This window comes from Falco punctatus, assembly GCF_963210335.1.
Source record: "Falco punctatus genome assembly, chromosome: 7".
Taxonomy (NCBI): domain Eukaryota; kingdom Metazoa; phylum Chordata; class Aves; order Falconiformes; family Falconidae; genus Falco; species Falco punctatus.
In genome coordinates this window covers 24,543,500-24,563,279 of record NC_137587.1, presented here as the reverse complement: position 1 = coordinate 24,563,279, position 19,780 = coordinate 24,543,500, and the positions used below count along the sequence as shown (strand labels likewise).

The 19,780-nt window shown below is 46.2% G+C and overlaps 1 protein-coding gene across 2 annotated transcripts in view; it reads left to right on the top strand.

The window, feature by feature from the left end:
• The first annotated feature begins 884 nt into the window (after positions 1-884).
• PAMR1 (peptidase domain containing associated with muscle regeneration 1) overlaps positions 885-19,780 on the top strand; it is a 65,153-nt gene continuing 46,257 nt past the window's right edge. For both annotated transcript variants that reach the window (XM_080395478.1, XM_080395477.1), the window contains exons 1-3: positions 885-3,726; positions 16,335-16,511; positions 17,264-17,392. In XM_080395478.1, the coding sequence (XP_080251604.1) occupies positions 3,654-3,726; positions 16,335-16,511; positions 17,264-17,392 (379 nt within the window). In that variant the 5' untranslated portion in view covers positions 885-3,653. The remainder of the gene's footprint in view (positions 3,727-16,334; positions 16,512-17,263; positions 17,393-19,780) is intronic.

The window sequence follows — 19,780 nt, the reverse complement described above, 5'->3', positions numbered from 1 at the left end:
AATTCACTTCTTTGGCTGCTGAGCCATTTTTTAAGGAGGCAGTGGATGCACCAACTAAACTGATTTTGCAAGGTGCCAAATGAAGTTAAGTACTGTAGAGTAACGCTGACTGCAATTATATTCCCTGGTGTCATAATGAACTTCCCTCAGAGACAAGATAACAAAAAGATGTCATAGATCTACCCATCTTCCCCTTTAGCCCACTCCTCCATAATACAGAAAGACCTCTTTTCCACCCTAAAACAGAAGGTGTCCCTGCAGAGCTGCTCCTTGCACAGGACAAAGACACAACTTCAGCTGTTCCTTTTCTACCGTGCTGAATGTCTCACCGCAGGAACTGGCTCAAGTAAAAATAGTTGTGGCCCTTGTGGGTATTTTTTCCCCAGTGGTTCTGCCCTTTATGAGAAACCCAAGTATTAGGTCCTCTATGCCTGGCCTTAACACTCTGTTTCCCTGTGTCCAGCCTTATTCAGTGCTCTGGGATCTCCCTTCACTTCTCACACCAAAACCAGATTTTTAAGTCCTCATGAGACTCCCCCTCAGAGACGTCTAAGCCTCAGATATCTGTAAGCCAACTTTCAGTCCTAAAAGGACTTACTAGGTTAAATAATGTAATTGTTTACTAGAAATAAGGGCTAGGAAATGAACTAATCATGATTCCACAAACATTAAAATAGTTTTGTGTGTCTTTGTGAAGAGGTAAGAGCTCACTTTTTTCACTGTTTTCATCTTGTTTGGGAGGCTTCAGTTTTTTCCTTAGTTTTTTTCCTCCTGCCACTGACCAGCAATGACTTGTTAGAGGAACCTAAAGCTGGAATTAGGGAAGAGTTTTAAGCATATATGTGAGTGATCAGAAAGGAGCCGGGGCCACCAAGGCCCTGGGGGAACGTGGTGGCTGAACCATCACAGGACCCAGTGGGACCTGGAGAGCTTTGGTAGCCTCCTCCTGAGCTGCCCAGCAGCCAGGGCACCTGCTGGGCTAGCCCAGAGAGGGCGGCTTGCACACTGGGATTGGTAAAAAAGCTTTGGTCCACTTGTTAGGACTTCTGGTTTCAGACTGCTATGGACTGTCATTGCAACTATTCTTGTGCCCAAAGGTTTCCACTTGACAGCCTTGGTTTCTTCACCTTTTACAAAAGCTGTGAACATTCTGCCTGTGGTGACAGAGGTGGAAAATGGGAGCTACTACGAAATACAGGGGTGTGTGGAAACTACTTTGCTGTACAGGTGCCCCTGGTGAGGCGCCGGCAGTGGGGGCTGCAGGGGCCTCTGAGGAGAAGTAGGCCTCTCCTGGGCCTGACATGGCTGGTTCCAGCCAGTTCCAACGGCCTTGCCACAGGGCACGGCCCCTCAGCCAGGCTGGTGGCACCGTGGGAAAAGTGTGTTTAAGAAAGGCCAAAAAATGCTGGACAGGCAGAGAAAGAAAGACAAAAAGCGAGAAACAGCCCTGCAAACACCAAGGCCAGAGAAGAAGGAGGGGGAGGAGGTGCCTCAGGCAGAGCAGGGATTCCCCTATAGCCCAGGGAGAGCCCACAGCAGTGCAGATATCCACACCACAACCCCTGGGGAAGCCCACACTAGAGCAGGTGGATATTTCATGAGGGACTGCAGCCCATGGACAGCCCGTGCTGGAGCAGGGTAAAAGTGTGAGGAGGAAGGAGTGGCAGAGAGGAGCTGCAATGGACCGACTACAGCTGCAATTCCCTGTCCCCCTGCACCACTCTGGGCGTGGGAGAGGAGTCAGGAATGAAGGTGTCAAGCTTAGCCTGGCAAAGTGATGTTGGTTTATTTTTCATTTTTGTTTCTCACTACCTAAATCTATCTTCATTGGCAATAGATCGAGTCAAGTTTGTTTTGCCTGTGATGGTAAACTGGTAACTGACTTCCCTGTCTTTATCTTTGCCCTCTGTCCTGCTGAGAAGAGGGGTGTGAGTAAGTGGCTGCGGGGGCGTTTGACCCTTTAGCCCAGGTTAACACACCACAGTTAGCATCTATAGATCATACCGAAATAGTTAAAAAGATGGTGTGTGAGAAGTGGAAACTATATGTTTATTGAATGCTCATTACTGTATTTGCAGTTAGCATCAGTTCCACTGTTGGGAGCCGTGCACAAAGTCAAACAGCAGCTAAGTGCAAAAATGTCCTTCAAGTACCACATTATGTTGACATTTTCTGAGTAGCACTGTGTGCTGTAATGGTTAAGATCTTGGCGTCTACCTCAGGTGTTCTTATATTAGCATTCTCAATGGTGGGTTTGTATCAGTGTTAAGAGATTTAGAACAAAAAGATGATCATGGAAGGTGCACAAACCCTACAAAGACTGTTCACAGTTAAAAGTCAATAGGTTGGTAGACAGACAAGCATAACATAGAGAGATGTCTGGATAAAGGAATTCACCCTGTGAAAGGCCACCTGAAGGTGTAATGGATTTTCCACTGCAGCAAACTACTCAAGGTTTCCACTGACTACTGCTCTCAAATTTTTGAGGTTGTTCAACATGCTTAAGAGCTTTACAAACAGCTGTAGGTATTTGTTAAAGCTTTTTGAGATACTTGAGTTTCTACTGCAAAGCAAATGCCTATATTTCAATTTTCCCCCCTCACAATGTACGTAAATTTTGAAAACTTGCTGCAGAAATGAAATTGAGGAAGTCTGATTTAGCACTAGGAAATACTTCCTTTGGACAGCATTGAAAAACTGTGCAAGAAAAATATTAGAAAACATTGAAGTGCACTGCTATGAAATGTGGGCTGAAGACCATATAAAATCAGTAGCATGTGCTAATAGATAAAGCAAAACAAAATATGGCAGAAAGATGAAATCCTAATTAAATGGTCTCCTTTATGTGCATTGAACTTTTCCTCAGTATCAACAATGTACCGAAAAAACATTTCCATTTTGCCCAAATTGCATTTTCTGGCAGAAATGGACTCTGTAAAAAGGTTTTGACTAGGTTGAGTGCATGCATGCCAAGTGATTCCTTTTGTGTTTTGTGGTTTTCATCCACTGTGGAGTGAACTGCCAGTGAGCCTCATTCATTCATCTGCCCCACCATAAAAATGCACGGCTATTTTAAGCATGTCGTAAAGTGGAACATGTCACTTGGCCAGGCTGCCCGGTCACAGGAGCGTGGGCCAGGAATCCCTCTCTGCACCCACCTCATGCCCAGAGCCGCCGGTAGGGACAGCACCTCGGGGATGCAGCAGCTCCTGCATGGCATGCCCAGAGGGAGTATGTACAAAGTGCCTCCTTCTGGAGACATCTGTAACTTCAACTCACCCACAGCAACTGGGATGACTCATATAAATAGGTATTAGCATTTCTGTTTCTTCCCCCTTTACAATATCTTTCTTTCCGAGATGAAAATTGCTATCTCAATGCTGAGCCCTGAGCCAATAAACCCATCACAAAAGGGATCAGCTGCCAGAGTCCAGAAAGGGTTAAGGCAGCAGTTGGAGAGGTTTGGGGTGACGTCGTGCTTCTGGACGACTGAGAAGTCTCTTGAAGGTAGTTCCCCTCTGGTGAGGATGGGAGTGAGCTGAGGTCTGAAATCCGAGATCCCTTGCAGCCTGGAGCTGGTGAGGTCCCAGTAAAAGCTGTTTGCCTGCTTTCCCTTTCCCGAGCAGTCACACCACTGCACTGGCCTGGGCAGCATGGAGCGAGCCCCCTGGACACATGTAGGACTCACTCTTCTCCAGCTCCTGCTCATCTCCTGCTTGCCAAGAGGTACAGTAAGTGAGTGTGTGTGTGTTCCCGGCATGGCTGAATTAGTCCCTTTCCTTCAGTGTGGTCAGAGGGGTTTGATCTCATGCACTGTCATGGGAAGTAGAGAGATCTGCAGGGATGTAATAATAGAAAGAAGGGGCTTTGCTTTATTTACCTTTTCTTGCCGGCATGGAGCATGTGTGGGGGGAGGTTTGCCCAGGGATGATTTCCAGGCAAACTTAATAGCCTTAAGGAGAAACAACTGGCTAGATTTATTTGCCAATGGCCATCAAGAAAAGGCTATGCAATCACTTTGCTTACTACTGCTTTATTTTCTTAACACTCAGTGCTAAGGAAATGATGATAAAAAGAGGCATTTAAGTCTCTGAATTGTGAAGCGTAATTTGTTTAGTTTGGCAAGACAGAGACTTTCCTCTCCACCCCAATACCAAAAATGAAGGCAAAGGAGGAAAAAAGTGAAGGAAAAAAGAAAACAAGAGCCACACATTGTTTCCGATCTGAGCTTTAGTTCTTCCAATATTATTCTTTCGAAGGGGAAGCCTTGTTAAAGCAGAATGATCTTTTTTATACTCAAGCCTCACTCCAGTTTCTGCTGAACCAGCATGTATGGTTACTTCTTGATAAGGTTAAGCAAAAAGCATTTACTGTTGAGTATAAATTTGCTGTTGTTATGGTCACGAACGTGGGCTGTTTACACCTGGAGATAGCTGGAGCTACTTGCAGCAGCTAGCTGACAGCATCACAGGCTGTTTTCTTGGAAGTTGCAGCCCTAAGGACTGGGAGGTTTGAGGTGCCTTCAGATCACCCACCCTTCAAGCTGCTGCAGACTGTAGCACTTCTGGCAAGGTAAATGCCTCTTACCAAGGGAGCTGTCAGGTACACGGGCACTCTGATTGTGATGGCTATAAATAACTGGTGTCAAGGATGGTTTTCCAGAGCCCACTTTGCAGGGGCCACAGCAGAGGTTCTGCCTCTGCAGTGCTCTTCCCTGCCAGCCCCTTGGGGTCCAGGGTGCAAGTGACAGGTGGTGACCAGGGATGGCTGCCCACCAGGCTGGCCACCAGCACCTGCAGCTGTCCTGGGAAGCTGACCTCACACTAAAGATTCCCATTGGGACATGAGCACAGAGAGCTTCTCCACACCTCTGTCCCACATGCACAGACTTGTTCTGCAGGGGCCTCTCCCTCAGCCACATGACACCTTGCACACTGGCCAGGTGAGGTGACTCCATGGCACATGCCGGAGTGGCACAGAAACAACCCTGCTGGTAGCACAGCAGGCCTAGGCATGGGCTGTGGCTGTCAAGCAGCTAGGCGGGCAACAAATCTCTCCTGCTGTGGGGTGGCACGTCTCTGTCATGGTAAGAAGCTGGTCCGCAGAGTGAGCTGGCACTGGTCTGCTGGAGGCCCCCTCAGCAGCAATGACAAGGGAAGGCAGGAGGGCAATGGGATACAAGGGCTGCAGGGCCACGAGCTTGGGAGAGAGGATGCTGGTTCCCCTGACACCAGCTCCTCACATGCCAGCAGCAGTGCAAGAAAGGCCTGGGGAGCACACAGAGGAGAGCTGTCTCCCTTGCTCCCTCTCCTTCCTTGCCACACATCCCTTTTCCTGCTGCTGGCAGAGTAGCTGGCGCAGGCACTTGCCCAGCACACAGCTGGTAGCATGAAGAGGGGGCCAGGAGCTCCCCTCCGGCAGTGGCGGGAGGGGCACTCAGAGACAGGGGAGCGATTCAAAAGTGTGGTGGCCTTAGCATGTCAGGGCAGGTTGGAAAATAGCATTTTGCCTCCTCCCCACAGATGTATCCAATTTTTATCCGTGTTTATCACACCCAGTTTCACAGGGCCTGCCTCAAGAGTTGGGAGCAGGAGTCGGGGAGGTCTGGGAATTGATTTCTGGAATAAACTTGAAGTGCAACTGACTCATATTTGTTTAAAAATATATGTGTGTTTGTGTGTGTTTCTGCCTATCTAAACCCTTCCCATCCTCTCTTCCCCTCCCCCTCCAGGCTCTGTCTAGAGAAGTGAAGGCCAGATGTAGTCAGATGCATCCAGATGCATTCAATCTTAGCAAACGGGTTACTTCAGTTCACATGTTTAGGTTCCTAGCATGGACAAAGGGAAAGAGACTTGCTTTTTGTTTTGGAGAAAAGCTGGGGTTACTCACTCTTGACCCTGGGGCCACCACAAGGGTCTCCCCAGAGTCCCTGCAAGCCTGCCCATGCTGAGAATTTGGCTCTCCATCAGCCCAGAGGGAGTCCTCACCACCCCAGGGCTGTGCTCCCTTGGAGGCATGGCTGTCCCTATCCCTCCTGCGGACCAGGGACATGGTGCAGAGGCAAATGCGGAGGGATGCCATAGGGCAGGGAGGCAAGCTACCAGCAGGGATAGAGGGCTGGGAGCCTGAGGGCATCTGCAGTCCTTGGTTGGGGCTGAACTACACAACCTGGGAGCAGCTGTAAGGGGTAAAATTTGAGATGTAGGCTCAGGGGGTTTGCTGCTGTCTGTGTGGACTATTTCTATCTGGGCAACATGAACTGCAAGAAAACTGCCAGCATGTTCCAGGTTTCATACCATTACAGCAAGCAAGCACTCAAAACAGGTCCAGCACCACTCCTCCATGTTTCAAATACAAGCGCATTCTCATGTTATGCTGTCACAAATTTCAATACTCCAGCTGCTTCTTCTCCACAGATTCCCAAATATTGTCCCCTATTGCAGAAGTCCTGCTTTGTCCCCCAGACCCCATTAGCAAAGGCTGGCTTCTCTAACCTCATTGATGCTGTCACTAACTTGCAAGTGCTACATTCATTGCCTGTTACATTCCTTGTCTTGCAGCACAGCAAAACCAATATCTCTTCCTGATCCCACTAGTATAATTTTCCCGACCGGAATAAGCTCCTTGATCCCACAAAGAAAGCAAGGCCTGAAGCATAATGTGGCACCCTCTGAGTTTTGCCTTACCCTGGTTATTTTATCCTGCCCCAGCTCTTCTCGGGTGAAGACGCAAGGCCAAAATGCTGATAAGATCACAAATGCCAGCTCATAATTATAGAGAAGAAACCAAAGGGGGGGAGAGGTTTAGGGTAGGCTTCTTCAGGTTGCTTTAGATGCTAAAAACATGCTGGCTAGTGGCTTAGATGGCCTGTAATTTAAATCCAACTATGACAAAAAGAAACAGTGAAAGGAAGCTGTGTGGTGTTTTGAGGGCAAGGGGAGGATGCGTGCAGAGGAGAGCGAGGTTTAAACTGGAACTGGATCTGAAATGCAGTGGAGGCATGAACACTTGATGCAGCTCTCTGAGGCTGTGACCAAGCCAGCCTGTCCCTAAAGGGAAAGGAGGGAATATAAGGGTTTGGTACAACAAAACGGGGAAAGAAGGAGCAGAGTTTTGACCTGGAACATATGGAGTATAGCTCTATTTTGCATGTTACAGCTTACCACTAGGGAATAAGAGCTGCTGAAATGTAGGAAGAAAGGGAATGGAAGAAAGCCCCCTACTCTAGAGCTACCTGTCAGTCCTCTCCACAGCAGCCGGTACAGCAGGCAAGAGGAGGGGCTGCAGAGCGTGGAGGTTTATTGAAAGAGGGAAACGGTGGGAATGACACTACCATTTGAGCATCACAACTCAGGCAACGTTGGCTAAGGGGTAGTGGGATTACTGAGGCTTTAACGTGTAGGAAGACTGAACTGACAGTCCTGTTTTCAGTTAAGGCTGGAACCAGAAAACCCTAGAGCTATTTGCTTTGATGCTGTTTTTGCATTAACCCACCATTATAGCACGCTTAGATGGGCAAAGTCTAGACCACACAAATATGAAGCACAATTTTTATTTGGTTTTCCTTTCAGTTACACCTAGATACTTGATTTTTATTACAAAGAAAAACAAGGCAGTGTGAAGGGAGACACAAGCTTTGAAAGTCACATGGGAAATCTTGTTAAGGACCCAATGGAGACCTCAAAAATATTTTTTTTTTTATTAAACTAACAATTCTTCTCTCCTTGGAGCAAAAGTGTTGGCAGTTTATGATTTGTATGTCATAGTCTAGTTAAGAATAGAAGCTTACAAATGTGAAAAAGGCACTACTGTAGGAGCACAACAAAACAACCTACAGCCCAGCAGGAACAATATCAAGACTATTTCTGAATTTATAGCTACTAAACACTATATGACAACAAAAAACCTGGAATAGAGACCCTCCTATTTAAAAACATTAGGCAGACCCCAACTGAATCAAAGGAGAATGTGCATTAGCCTTTTTTTCTATGTGAAACATGATCTCAGTTGTTAAAAAGGTGGAGCTTAACAGTGGTCTCATCCAGCAGAACACAGTTGCACTTACACTAGACAGATTTTCAATGCATTTCTTAAAACAGAATATACTTTCTGTAGTAGTTTAGCCTGCTTTCAACACAATCCTGCATTTGGGACTTAAAAAGAGACAATTGAGTCAATGCACATTTATTAAGTGGACAGATTCAGCTTAGTAGAGTTCCCCCTGTGTTCACCCACTGCCTTTGATTTTTTTTTAGTAAAAATTCATTCTTTCCCCACCCCCACCCCACTCCTACTGCTGTGTGAAAGCATACACTAATGGCCAGGAAAGGATGCTAACTGACTCTGTAGAAGAAGCAGTCTAATTATTCAGCAAAGGTCTGTGAGCTATAAAGTAAGCACACTAAGTAAAACTAAACCAGGGATCATTTTAGTTCCTCTTTTGATTAGCCCAGCTGCTAAAAAGAGTAAGTACATAATTTCTAAAGTGAAGCAAGTGTTTTTAGAGACAGCATTATCCTTGCCATACTCTTAACACATTAGGAAAACAGGCATCGTTTGCATAATAGGTTATCTGAGGCAAAAAGAGGTTAAGAATAGAGACCTGCACTTTCTTTCATTATTAATGGTTTGGGGAAAACAGCATTTTCCAAGAGCTCCAGTAAAAGTTTCATAAAGGGATCATCTCTCTTCCCTTCCAAGGTCTATTCCTCTTGGCCTTGCTGAAATCAAATTCAGGCAACATGTTTCTCATTTCCAGCTGATGTATTCTAGATCATCAAATCTCAACACAGAGCTCTCTGTTGTTAACATCCACAAACATGATACCTATGGGGTGGGACCCAGCTTGCAGATCTCTGCAATGACAGCACAGCTGAGTAAGAAAGGAGCAGGATAAAACCGTAACAGAAATGGGACAGATCTAAAGAAAATGTTAGTTGTTACTAGGTTTCACCTGTGATGGAGCTATTTTTTTCTTTAAATGAGAAAGCTTCACTTAAGAATTATTATATAGCCAAACATTCCTTAATAAAAGCCTGAAGAAATTGCTCCTTTAAACTCAAATGCTTGTTTCTTCTGCAGAAGGCAGGAATTGTTTTGGAGTATCACACTGAATAATTAAAATGCAATCAAATAAAATGGGGCATATTCTTATCTGTGGAACATGAACTGGTTGAACAATGACTTTGAAATAGTCATCCTCTATGGACTCTAATTTTAGAGATGTATCTGTTCCTATCCGCTCTTATTTACAATGCACTGTTAATTTGTATGACATTTTTCAAAATAATTTGAAATAATACCTCTTTGAGTCTGACTAGTGTTTTACCAATGTGCTGATGGATAAATTGATGCATGGAAAGAGAACTCATCTTTTCAGGATAACAGAATGGACTTGTAGGATGGGAAGTTCCATCAGTTTTGACCAAGATACGGATTTCCTTATAAAGCACTTCCATCTTTCAGGAGTTCTGATAAATACATATATCTAGTAGGTCCTAAGATGCTCTCTCTTTTGTAGGACTGTAGAGCACATTTAGGTTGTAAACTTTTCATCCCCCCCCCAAGAGATAGATGGAAACGGCAAACTCATTTTCTGCTGGATCTGTCCTCTGATCCCTCCACATAGCAACTAACATCAGCCCAAAGATAGTGTATGGGAATGGGAAGTCAGGGACAAAAGGGAGGAAAGTGTCCCATCTCAGCAGCAGCATGGGCTTATATCAGCTTAAAGTGACTGCAGCCTGAAAAAAGTCATTCTTCCAAAGAAGTGGAAGCCACAGGATTTAATTGGTGTAATTTTGTTTGCTTCAATTCACCTTAGTTCTTAGCTATATAATTTTCCTATTCTCAGACCTTTGGAACAGAAATCCCCTTTCTATCTAGCAAGGTATCTACGACTGAAAAATTCACCATGGCAAAAAAGACGTGTGCTGAAGCTGAAGTTTTACTATGATGAGCTGCCTGACCCAGTCCTGAGGCAGCAATGTACTTGTGAAACTGTTCCCAAATCACCAAAGCTTTAAGCCTGACCTAGTAAGATAAACCAGAATTGAAGTTGGGTTACTGGAATATTCCTAGGTGCAAACTGCAGTTGGTTAGAAGCCCACTAACATGTGGATCACACTTTTTTTCCACACCCTCAAACCCTTGCTCAGAGGTTCCTCATAAATAACCTCGCTGAAGATGAAAGCTAATAACTCACTACATTCTCCACCACGGTTTTACATTTCATCCATACCCCCATCCCAAAGGAGTCTCTCTTCCTCTTTACTTATTTCTTTTTTCTTTATATGGCTGAGGAACCTTTTGCTATTATTTTAATTTCCTTTGCAAGGTCAAATTCAGCTTGGCTTTTGGCAGTTATTCCTTTGTCCCAGAGCTCTAAGACATAGCTTGCTTTGATGATCAGACTTTTTTCCATCCCTGATAGGTCTCTGCTCTTCCCTTGAATGAGAGATTTGACTGGGCTCATTGTATATCCCACAGGATTCATCAGTATCCTTTCCAGCAGACCTTGTATTGAATAGAACTAGTGCTTTAAGATGGTGTTATCCTTACAGCTATTTTTTATTACTTGGGCATCCTCTTTGAACTCACTGGCACAAGAATAAGTAGCATATCCAACCTTCAGGGTGAATACTAATGGAGCCTTCACTTATCTTCCGAGCAGACTTCTGGCTTTTCAGAATAGTGCAGTAAAAACTACCCTTTTGGAAGGTTGCATTTCCACTCAATTTCAATATTTCTGTCAAACCTCCATCACAACCCTTCCCAAGTACTAATAAAAGAATTTCTTATGTTTTTTTTTTATCACCTCATTTTCCAAAGTCCTGCAGTTTGGAACAGGATAGTATTCGAGGTTTAGCAAGGACAGAGGTGGCTGAGTTATATGTGTGCCCAGGCCATGAGTGTGATAGGAAAACCAGACACGCTTGTGCCAGGGAGATGATGACTACATCGCTAACTGTTCAAGCTCCTCTGCTGCACATCAGGCTTCCCAAATGCATCTTGCCCAAGGAAATCAGCATGCTTTGGAAAGCTGAAGCAAAAGTAAGAAGAAAAAATGGGAATTCTGGGCCTGAAAATGTGAGAGATGTGGGTAAGCCTGGCACATCAAATCAGAGCTGGATTTGCTGCAACTTCATAAAGGAACTGAATGACAGTAGAAGCTTGAAAGTCCAGCAGGTTAGAACTATTTACCCTTCAAGCTACTGCAGCACCAGGCGAAACCTACTTCCACTCCTTCCCTTCACTGGCTCCTGTGGGTTCATGGCAGGAGGCAAACAGAGGCATACAGAGGCAGACACGCAAGCACCACTTTTAAAAAGGCAAACACTGAGCCAAGCCAAAATCAAGAGTGAAGGCTGAAGTTTTGCCTTTGCAGTCTTGACGATCTGTGGAGAAACTGAGGTCCTGTTACTGACCTGTTACTGGAAGTCAGTAAGCATTAAACTACTCAGCAAATTGGCTGTATGTTTCATTTGTTGCCAGCTCTTCTGTAGGTGCTCTTCATCTGCTTTTCAGCAGCTCAGCTCCCAGTGCTGGCTCAGAGCAGGATCAGGCAGCCCACCCCTCCACATGGTCCTGCTGCATCTTCTGCTTGCTGTGGCTCATGACACACATACAGGGTTTCAAGGAGGAAGCTCAGGACCCAGCTGTTAGTGGGGTAGTCTCCAGAGAGAGGAGCCTTTTGCTCCTCCAAAGCCCTGGCTCAGCACTGGAGAGCAGGGAAAATGGCAGCATCACTGTGATGAACTGCTGTTGCTGTTACCAAGGCCTCAGACTGACAGGGAGGACATTGGGAACATCCCCTTCTACCGCTGTCTTACAAAATCGACCACTGACAGCCTTTAAGTTCTGAAATATGCTATATGGACTAGCCAGTCTTGCTAGGTGCAGATGCCAATGAAAAGCGTCTTGCTAGGTGCAGATGTCAATACAAGGCTCCATTTCAAATCTGGAAACACATGAGGATTACCAGCCACCTTGTGTATGCCTCAGGGCTCATCTCCCACCTCACTTGTCCCCCAGGCTGGACTTCAAGCATCAGGCAAAATATTGTGTTGTGCTCTGCCAGGCTCCCGAGCCAAGCAGGTCTTCCCTCTGGCACCTCCCCCAGAGGTTCACGTGCTGTCCCAACACAGCCATTTCTTGCTTGTTTTCCACAGCCTTGAGCTGCTTCCCTATGTGCTGTTTATGTTTGGATTTAATGGGTTTTTCTTCCATCATTAAAATCCCATAAATTAATCCACTGTTTACTTGCCTGTCCAGAGAGTTGTTTGTTCTTTTCAGCTAAATATTTTGCATGGGTTGTCAAGCAGCTTCTTCCTGCTTCTCCCAAAATCAGGTCAAGCCACTTTCTGGACTGTGTTTGATGCTGGGAGATGCAGCCACTGCCTGCAAGCCAGAATGCCTGCTTTGGAAGATTATCAAAGGCAGGCCCACAAAGCACCCCACAATTATCTCTGCCACCGCTGGCCAAGGCCTGGCTTCCAGTATTTTACTCAGTTAATAAATCTCCCCCTGCTCTTCTCTGCCTCATTTTCTTCTGTTTTGGGGTAACAATGGCCTTGTGTGGGTGTGGGGAGCTGCCGGTGGTTACCATTCCCCAAACACACAAGAGGGAGTGGGGTTATGCCTCTTCCTCCCTGGAGCCCAGGCTGAGCTCAGCAACACAACCAACCTAACATTCATTACACACACTAGCGGGTCTGTGCAGCTCCCTCTGAAATATATGAGGGAAAGGTTTCCTTTGCCTTTTGTTCAGTAGCCTGGAGATACTTATGCAAAACAAAACAGATCCTACTATTATTAAAAAGGTGCATAAAGTCTTCACACAAATTTATTTAAAGAATAGCTTCTACAAAACTTCAGAATAATGGATTTCATTATTTCTGTGAAGAAAATCCTAGAAATGATCACTTATAAAAAATCTCAGATCCATAAATGTCCTTGTCAAGGCTATATATGTTGCCCAAACTGCAGTACCTGAGAAGCTGAAAAGGAATTAAATTATCAGTAAATCAAGAGTCTATTTTCATTGTCCCAGCTGAGACAAGGGCAAGAAGTGAGCAAATAGTTTTTTCTAGGTGGCAGCAAATTTATTTTTACAATTCTTTAAGGGTCAAGATCTGCTGCTCCCATCTTAACACTAAATACTACTTTAAACTCTATTTATGCTACAAATACACCCATTTGGTTCACCAAGAGTAAGTGTGGCATCTGCTTTTTGGCCCTGTTGTGTACACAAGCTCTACATAAAAAAAATAAATATGCATATGCACACTCTCTACACACATACAAACACGTGTAATATTTTCTGGAAGCTCACAGTAATTTAGGTTGAAAGGGGCTTTTGGAGGTCATCTGATCCAGCCCCTCTCTCAGGGAAGTGCTAAATCAGAAGTTACGTTGTGTTGCTTGCAGCCTTATCTTGGCCAGGTTTTGAATTCCTGCAAGGATGGAGACATGACAGCCAGCTGAACATCAGCCAGCAGTGTGCCCAGGTGGCCAAGAACCCAACAGCATCCTGGCTTGTATCCGAAACAGTGTGGCCAGCAGGACTAGGGAGTGATTGTCCCCCTGTACTAGGCACTGGTGGGGCTGCACCTCAAATACTGTGTTCAGGTTTGAGCCCCTCTCTGCAAGAGGGACATTGAGGTGCTGGAGCATGTCCAGAGAAGGGCAACGAATCTGGTGAAGTGTCTGGAGCGCAAGTCTTATGAGGAGCAGCTGAGGAAACTGGGGTTGTTCAGCCGAGAGAAGAGGAGTCTCAGGGGGGACCTTACCAGCTACCTGAAAGGAGGCTGTAGGCAGGCGGGGGCAGGTCTCTTCTCCCAGATAACAAGGGACAGGACAAGAAGAAATGGCCTCCAGTTGCACCAGAGGAGCTTTACATTGGGTGTTAGGAAATATTTCTTCACCGAAAGCGTGGTCAGGCATTGGAACAGGCTGCCCAGGGAGGTGGTGGAATCACCATCCCTGGAGGTGTTTACAGAACACATAGATGTGGTGCTTAGGGACATGGTTTAGGGATGGACTTGACAGCCTGGGTTAATGGTTGGATTAGATGGTCTTAAAGGTCTTTTCCAACCTAAATGATTCTATGATTCTATGCCATAGTCACCCCAGTGCAACTTTGCCTGTGAACATCTGGAACATTTTACAGATAGCAGTTTCTCTTGGGCATTTTACAGCTGCAACCCAAATATAGCCATTTTATTAATAAGCTTTAGTAATAAGCTTTAGTATCTTGAGAGAAATTAGGTTTGTAGTTTGAGCCGGGAAACAGGAGAATCTGAAGGAAGCTTTGCAAAAGCTCCTGAGTGTTAGGTAGTTATTTATTTCTTAGACTTTGGGGAGTCCTTCTTAAACAAGAAGTGAGACTGACCCCCATACACCACAGATACAGCTATTTTCAGTCATGTATGGTGAGATGTATCAAAGTGAGTGCCAGTTCTAATAAGATAATTAGACACATGCAATCAATTTGCTCTGGAATCAGAATCAGATACAGTTCACAGATAAATGGCTTCATTAAAAGAGAATAATAGCCATAGGTTAAGAAGACCCAGCTTGCCCAGGTTGATTGACTGCTGTTCTGGGAATTAGAAGGCGTAAGTTTAATTCCTGTCTCTGCTATTGTTTTTCTCTGGGACCTTGAGCAAAGTCACTTTACCTCCCTTGTGCTTCATTTTTCCATCTGGAAAAAGGACTTTGTAAAGCATGTTGAGTTCTACAGGCAAAAGGCTTTATAACTGCTAAACACTAAGGCTATTTTGATACAAGAATTTGTAATTGGAATAAAAAATTACTGAACCTTATTGAATGACAAAAGCAGATTTCTTTTTCTTTTTGGAATTATTAAGGGGGTGGGGAGGGAGAGTAGAAAGGTTTCAGCACAAAACAAACAGGAGCCTGGTTTCCAAACTGAGTGGTGGTAGACTCTCCCCAGTTGGTACACCAGGCACAAGGGAAATACTCAGTTCTGAGGAGCGCAAAGGGCTGAATTTCATTTCCCAGCCAAAGGGAAAAAAAAAAGAAGAAACAGTTTGGTGGTCCCTTTTTAATAGAGCCAGTAAATATCATCAGGGGAAATGATAATCTTCCAGGAACCAGGCTTCATGAGGCCATGGAGAATCAACCGAGACAGAGCAGCAAGGTTCAGTGGCAGGGAGCTCCAGCAGACATGGTAATTAGGTTATGAGGCACAATGAAACAACAAACAGCACTGTGAGAAGACAGGTACAGGCATGAACAGGGGTGCTGCATCTTAGAGATGTATGGCTTGTTGCAATGACAAGGCAGCCCTGTTACTGAGTTGAAAACAAAAGGAAAAAGGATGGTACCTAACCACAATGAAAAAAGAAAAAAGAAAAAAGGGGATGAGAGAGGGAAGAAGAAAGAGAGTCTCATGATTCCTTCAAGTTTCATCTTTCTAGTCTACTCTCTCTCTCTTTACCATCAAACTCCATGAAAGCAGTCATCAGGTCTGTCAGCTGGTTAGAAGACACACTGACAGCACAGTGCACTCAATTAGATTTCAATTTGTAGAATTAAGATGGCACACTGGTGGAGCAAGACGGGATCTGCAATTACTGTGGCAGTCCAGAGTCACAGTCTGAGGTCTAAAAGGGCACTTCCAACACAGCTTAAATATCATCATATGAGGTTATGCTAAATATTAAAAATATATTAATAATGTTTACATATTAGAAATCCCATACAAAATGAACCTTTAAAAATAATGAAAAATCTTGTTTCCTTTGGCAGTGAAGCCAAGTGTAACACCGTGTGCTTCTGAGTGAAAGGAGGGAGTGAAACTGGCTAAAATCCAGCCTCAAAATTGGCCTTTCCTGGTGGACACCCTAGTCTTCAAGAGCAGCAAATTCACAAGTGGAAATACCACAAAAACATGCTACTATAGTTTAAATAATCTATACTATATATAAGGTCATAAATCAGTCCTGCAATCTGAAGAAGTCTTTCTCATGTCACATCATTCTCTGTATTTTTTTTTAAACTGGTTTTCTTACCACAGAAGTGGGAAGGCCTCGCAGAGAAAAAGACTGAAGCAAACATATTTCTTCCCTCTGGTCTGTTTGCCTCCTCTGGCTGGCACTGCAAAACTGTCCATGTGTTCTTTAGACACCCAAACCGAGCTGATGTTTCAGCCGCATGTTACCACATAGTTTGGGATTTACTGGGCCAAAGAACTTTGGCCAGCCTCATGCCATACATGATCTAACAAATGGCTGAATAAGAGATCCTGTCAGTCCTTGGCAGATAACGGATTATTTCCATGTGTGTCCTTCTCTGTTCCCTGCTTGCAGAGTACACAGTGATCAATGAAAACTGCCCAGGCGCCGAGTGGAATATCATGTGTCGGGAGTGCTGTGAATACGACCAGATCGAGTGCGTCTGCCCAGGACGGAAAGAAAAAGTGGGCTACACCATTCCCTGCTGCAGGAACGAGGACAATGAGTGTGACTCCTGCTTAATCCACCCCGGTATGTTTAGGGTCACACTGCGTTTACACCAGATCTTTGTCCAAGGCTTTAGCATGTCATGGTAGCTGCTGGGCAGGGCAGTGGAAAGGGCAGGTACATCTCACTGGGGTATGGAATTGCCCTGCATCTCATCTGGAACTCCCTCTGCCCCTCTGCTGACAGCAGCAAGACACTTGGCAAGGTGCCTCCACAGCAAGTAGCATTGCTGCCAGAAAAAAACCTACAGCACTGTTGTAGTCAGGGTGTCTTGGGCAGTCTTGGGAGCTACCAAAGGATGATGTTGCAGCTGGCTTCACAACAGGAGTGTTTTGTAGGTGCTCTGGGATGATTTACGTCCCCAAAGCAAGAAAGGAGAGACAAATTGGTAATTCAGTTAGCAAGGAGGAAAGGACAAAGTGAAAGGGGAGAGCAGGAAGAGACAGGACCAGGTTAGAAGACATCACAATCCCTTGGGCTGGGCCTGAGCAGCACCAGCATCCACATTCAGACTCCTGAGAGAGGCATTTACAGTTGGAGCAATGAGATTTAGAGGTTTGGGCAAATCAGACAGGGGGTTTGGTTCCAAATCTCAGAGTCTGAGCTGCCTAGGGCTTGGAGTGGAGGTTGAGTACGGTTCACAGCGCGGAAGCTGCCAACACTGCACCAGTCACTAATGTAATTGACATTTTTTGTGGAAAATAGAGAGACACTGTTCCTCTCCCCGCAGGAGAATGCACCTTGACCTTCCTCTAATGCAGTGGCTCTTCTTTCAGGCTGTACCATTTTTGAGAACTGCAAGTCCTGCCGCAATGGCTCCTGGGGAGGAACACTTGACGACTTCTACATCAAGGGGACGTACTGTGCAGAGTGCAGAGCTGGCTGGTATGGAGGGGACTGCATGAGTAAGTGTCCTACATGGCAGGGTGGCATGTCAGGGGCAGGGAGTGGCGGGATGGAGCCAAAGCCATGCTGTGCCTTTCCAGCTATTCCTGCGCATGACTCTGGCAAAGGGCACAGGCAAGAGAGGGGAAACACAATCAGGCAATAAGCAGATCTACAGTGGTGAAAACTTCTCTCTCAGTGCTCATTTGCTAGGGACTGGCCTGGGCCACAAGTCACAGGAGGTTACAACCCTACTAAACTTGTGGTTTGTTTTGGTTTATTTTAAAACTTTAACTACTGTGACTCTGGAAATCTTCTGTTCTCTGCATTTCTTGGACATACTTCAGCATAACTTGTTCCCCAGAGGCCTTCAGCAAAGCATAAACATTTACAAGGGCAACCACTATATCAAGGAGCTTCTCCTTTGTCCTCCTTCAACCCCTGAGCTGCAGAACCAGCCCTGAGGAAGCCCCAGTGCTCCCTCCCTCCTTTGCACAGCTCCAAAACGCTCCAAGGCAGCTCTGGAAAAGTATCTTGCAACCGCTAACAGCGCTGTGATGGACCAAGAGCGTTTCAGGCTCTGATAGCGATATCTGAAGGTTTTGTTCCTGACTGTGTATAAAAGCTCCTGCTTGTTGAACTTTGCTAAGCTGTTGGTCCCAATGTTATCTTTCAATAAGGAAATCCATGAACTAATTGGATACAGTTTAAGACTAGTGTTTCCTTTACCAATTTCTTACTGGTGAAGAATTTCAATTTCTTCTTGACTGTCTCTGTGTTTACGTTTCACTTCTTTTCCTACTCTGTTCTGCCCATTATTCTAGACACCTTAGTCTTGTCTCCTCTTATTTATTGATTTTAAAGCAACCACTGAACCTGCTTTCCCAACACATCCCATGACCATTCTGGAGGTGAAAGCAAACAAAATCAAACCATTGCTTCAAAGAGCAGAACATGGGAAACTGACATGCCTCAGTAACACAGCTAACTCAACCTTGGTGCTTCAGAGGTTGATAAACTGAGTCCCTTGCAGTTTATGGTGTGGTTTCTGATAGCACTTTTGCTCCGGGTCGATGCTAGAGCTCCCCTGGCACTTTTTATAAGAGCAGAGCTGAGAAAGAATCATTAGTTCATCTAATCCTTCCTCCCTCTGCCTAGGTAGATTGGTTGCCTACAGTATATTTTGGCCTGCTCCACCTACTTGTGTTTTAAAGCAAATACAGCCTCATACTGCAGCCTATTTGGACACTTTTGCAATACAGAAATTTTGCAGAGCTTTGTCTTACAGTGTTTTTCCCTGCTAATTGTTCTTTTGAGGGAAGCAGTGTGACACAGAGGATACAGTCTCTACTATACAGTTCTGCAGCACCTCAGAGGCAGGGTAGGATAGGCAGACAGCACTATTGCCTCTTCCACTCTTAAAGAGGAGCACAGGGGACAGCTGTGATACCAGCACAGTCCTGAGCTCCCCTGCTTTGGCTCTCACGACTATCTCACTTTCAGCCTTGACGGTAGGCTCAAGCATATGGAGGCTGCATGTCCAGCAAGCAGCCTAAAACCATGCCAGGTTCACAGGCTATGTGGCTTTGTGTCTGGAGGGCAGCCAGTAAGTAGCCTTCGAATAGCAGCATGCACCGACTGCTGGAGCAGTGGGTGTGCTGTGTTAACAATGTATTTTGGAGAGCTAAGGAGGTACCCGCACACAGGATCACATCTGGAACTTTGCAGTCTGCCCTGGCGCCTCGCCAGCAGCAGAGTGCCGGTAAATCCTGGGAATCCAAGGGAGAGCAACCACAGTAACCGGGGGATGTAATCCACCTACTCCATCGTATATTGCGGGTGCCAGTGCCCTCTGCCAGCACACACGGACAGCCCACGGGACCTGCCCTGGCCACGCCAGTCGTGCACACAAGCTGCACGCAAAGCTTCACCCCACACCAGGACGGCAGCCGCGGGTGCAGCACTGCCGCAGTGCCCAGAGAGGTGGGCTCCTGCTGGCAGAGCCGCCCTTGCCAGGGGTCCCCAGCTGAAGCTTCTTCCCCTGATGTCACCTCCTCCGCCCAGCGCGGCCCGCGCCTGCCTTGTCCCCGAGCCGACAACCTCCCCCCCCCTTTAGGGCGGTTGCCCAGAGCACGCACCAGTGCGGCGGGACCGCCGGAGGGGCGGGCAGCCCCCGGGCACCCGGCGGGGCTCCGGGCGGACTCTCCGCCGCCGCCCGGGGAGCGCCGGGCTTTGTCTCCCTCTCGCGGGGCGCCGCAGGCGCTGCCACGGAGCGCCAGCCCCGGGGCCGGCCAAAACGGCGAGCGGCTCGGACGGGCTCCGCCGTCACCGGGCAAGCGTCGCAGCGGCAAGAAAGCAACCCTCCGGCTCCATCCCTTCGCCACCGGACCGCCCTAAGAAGCCGTGCC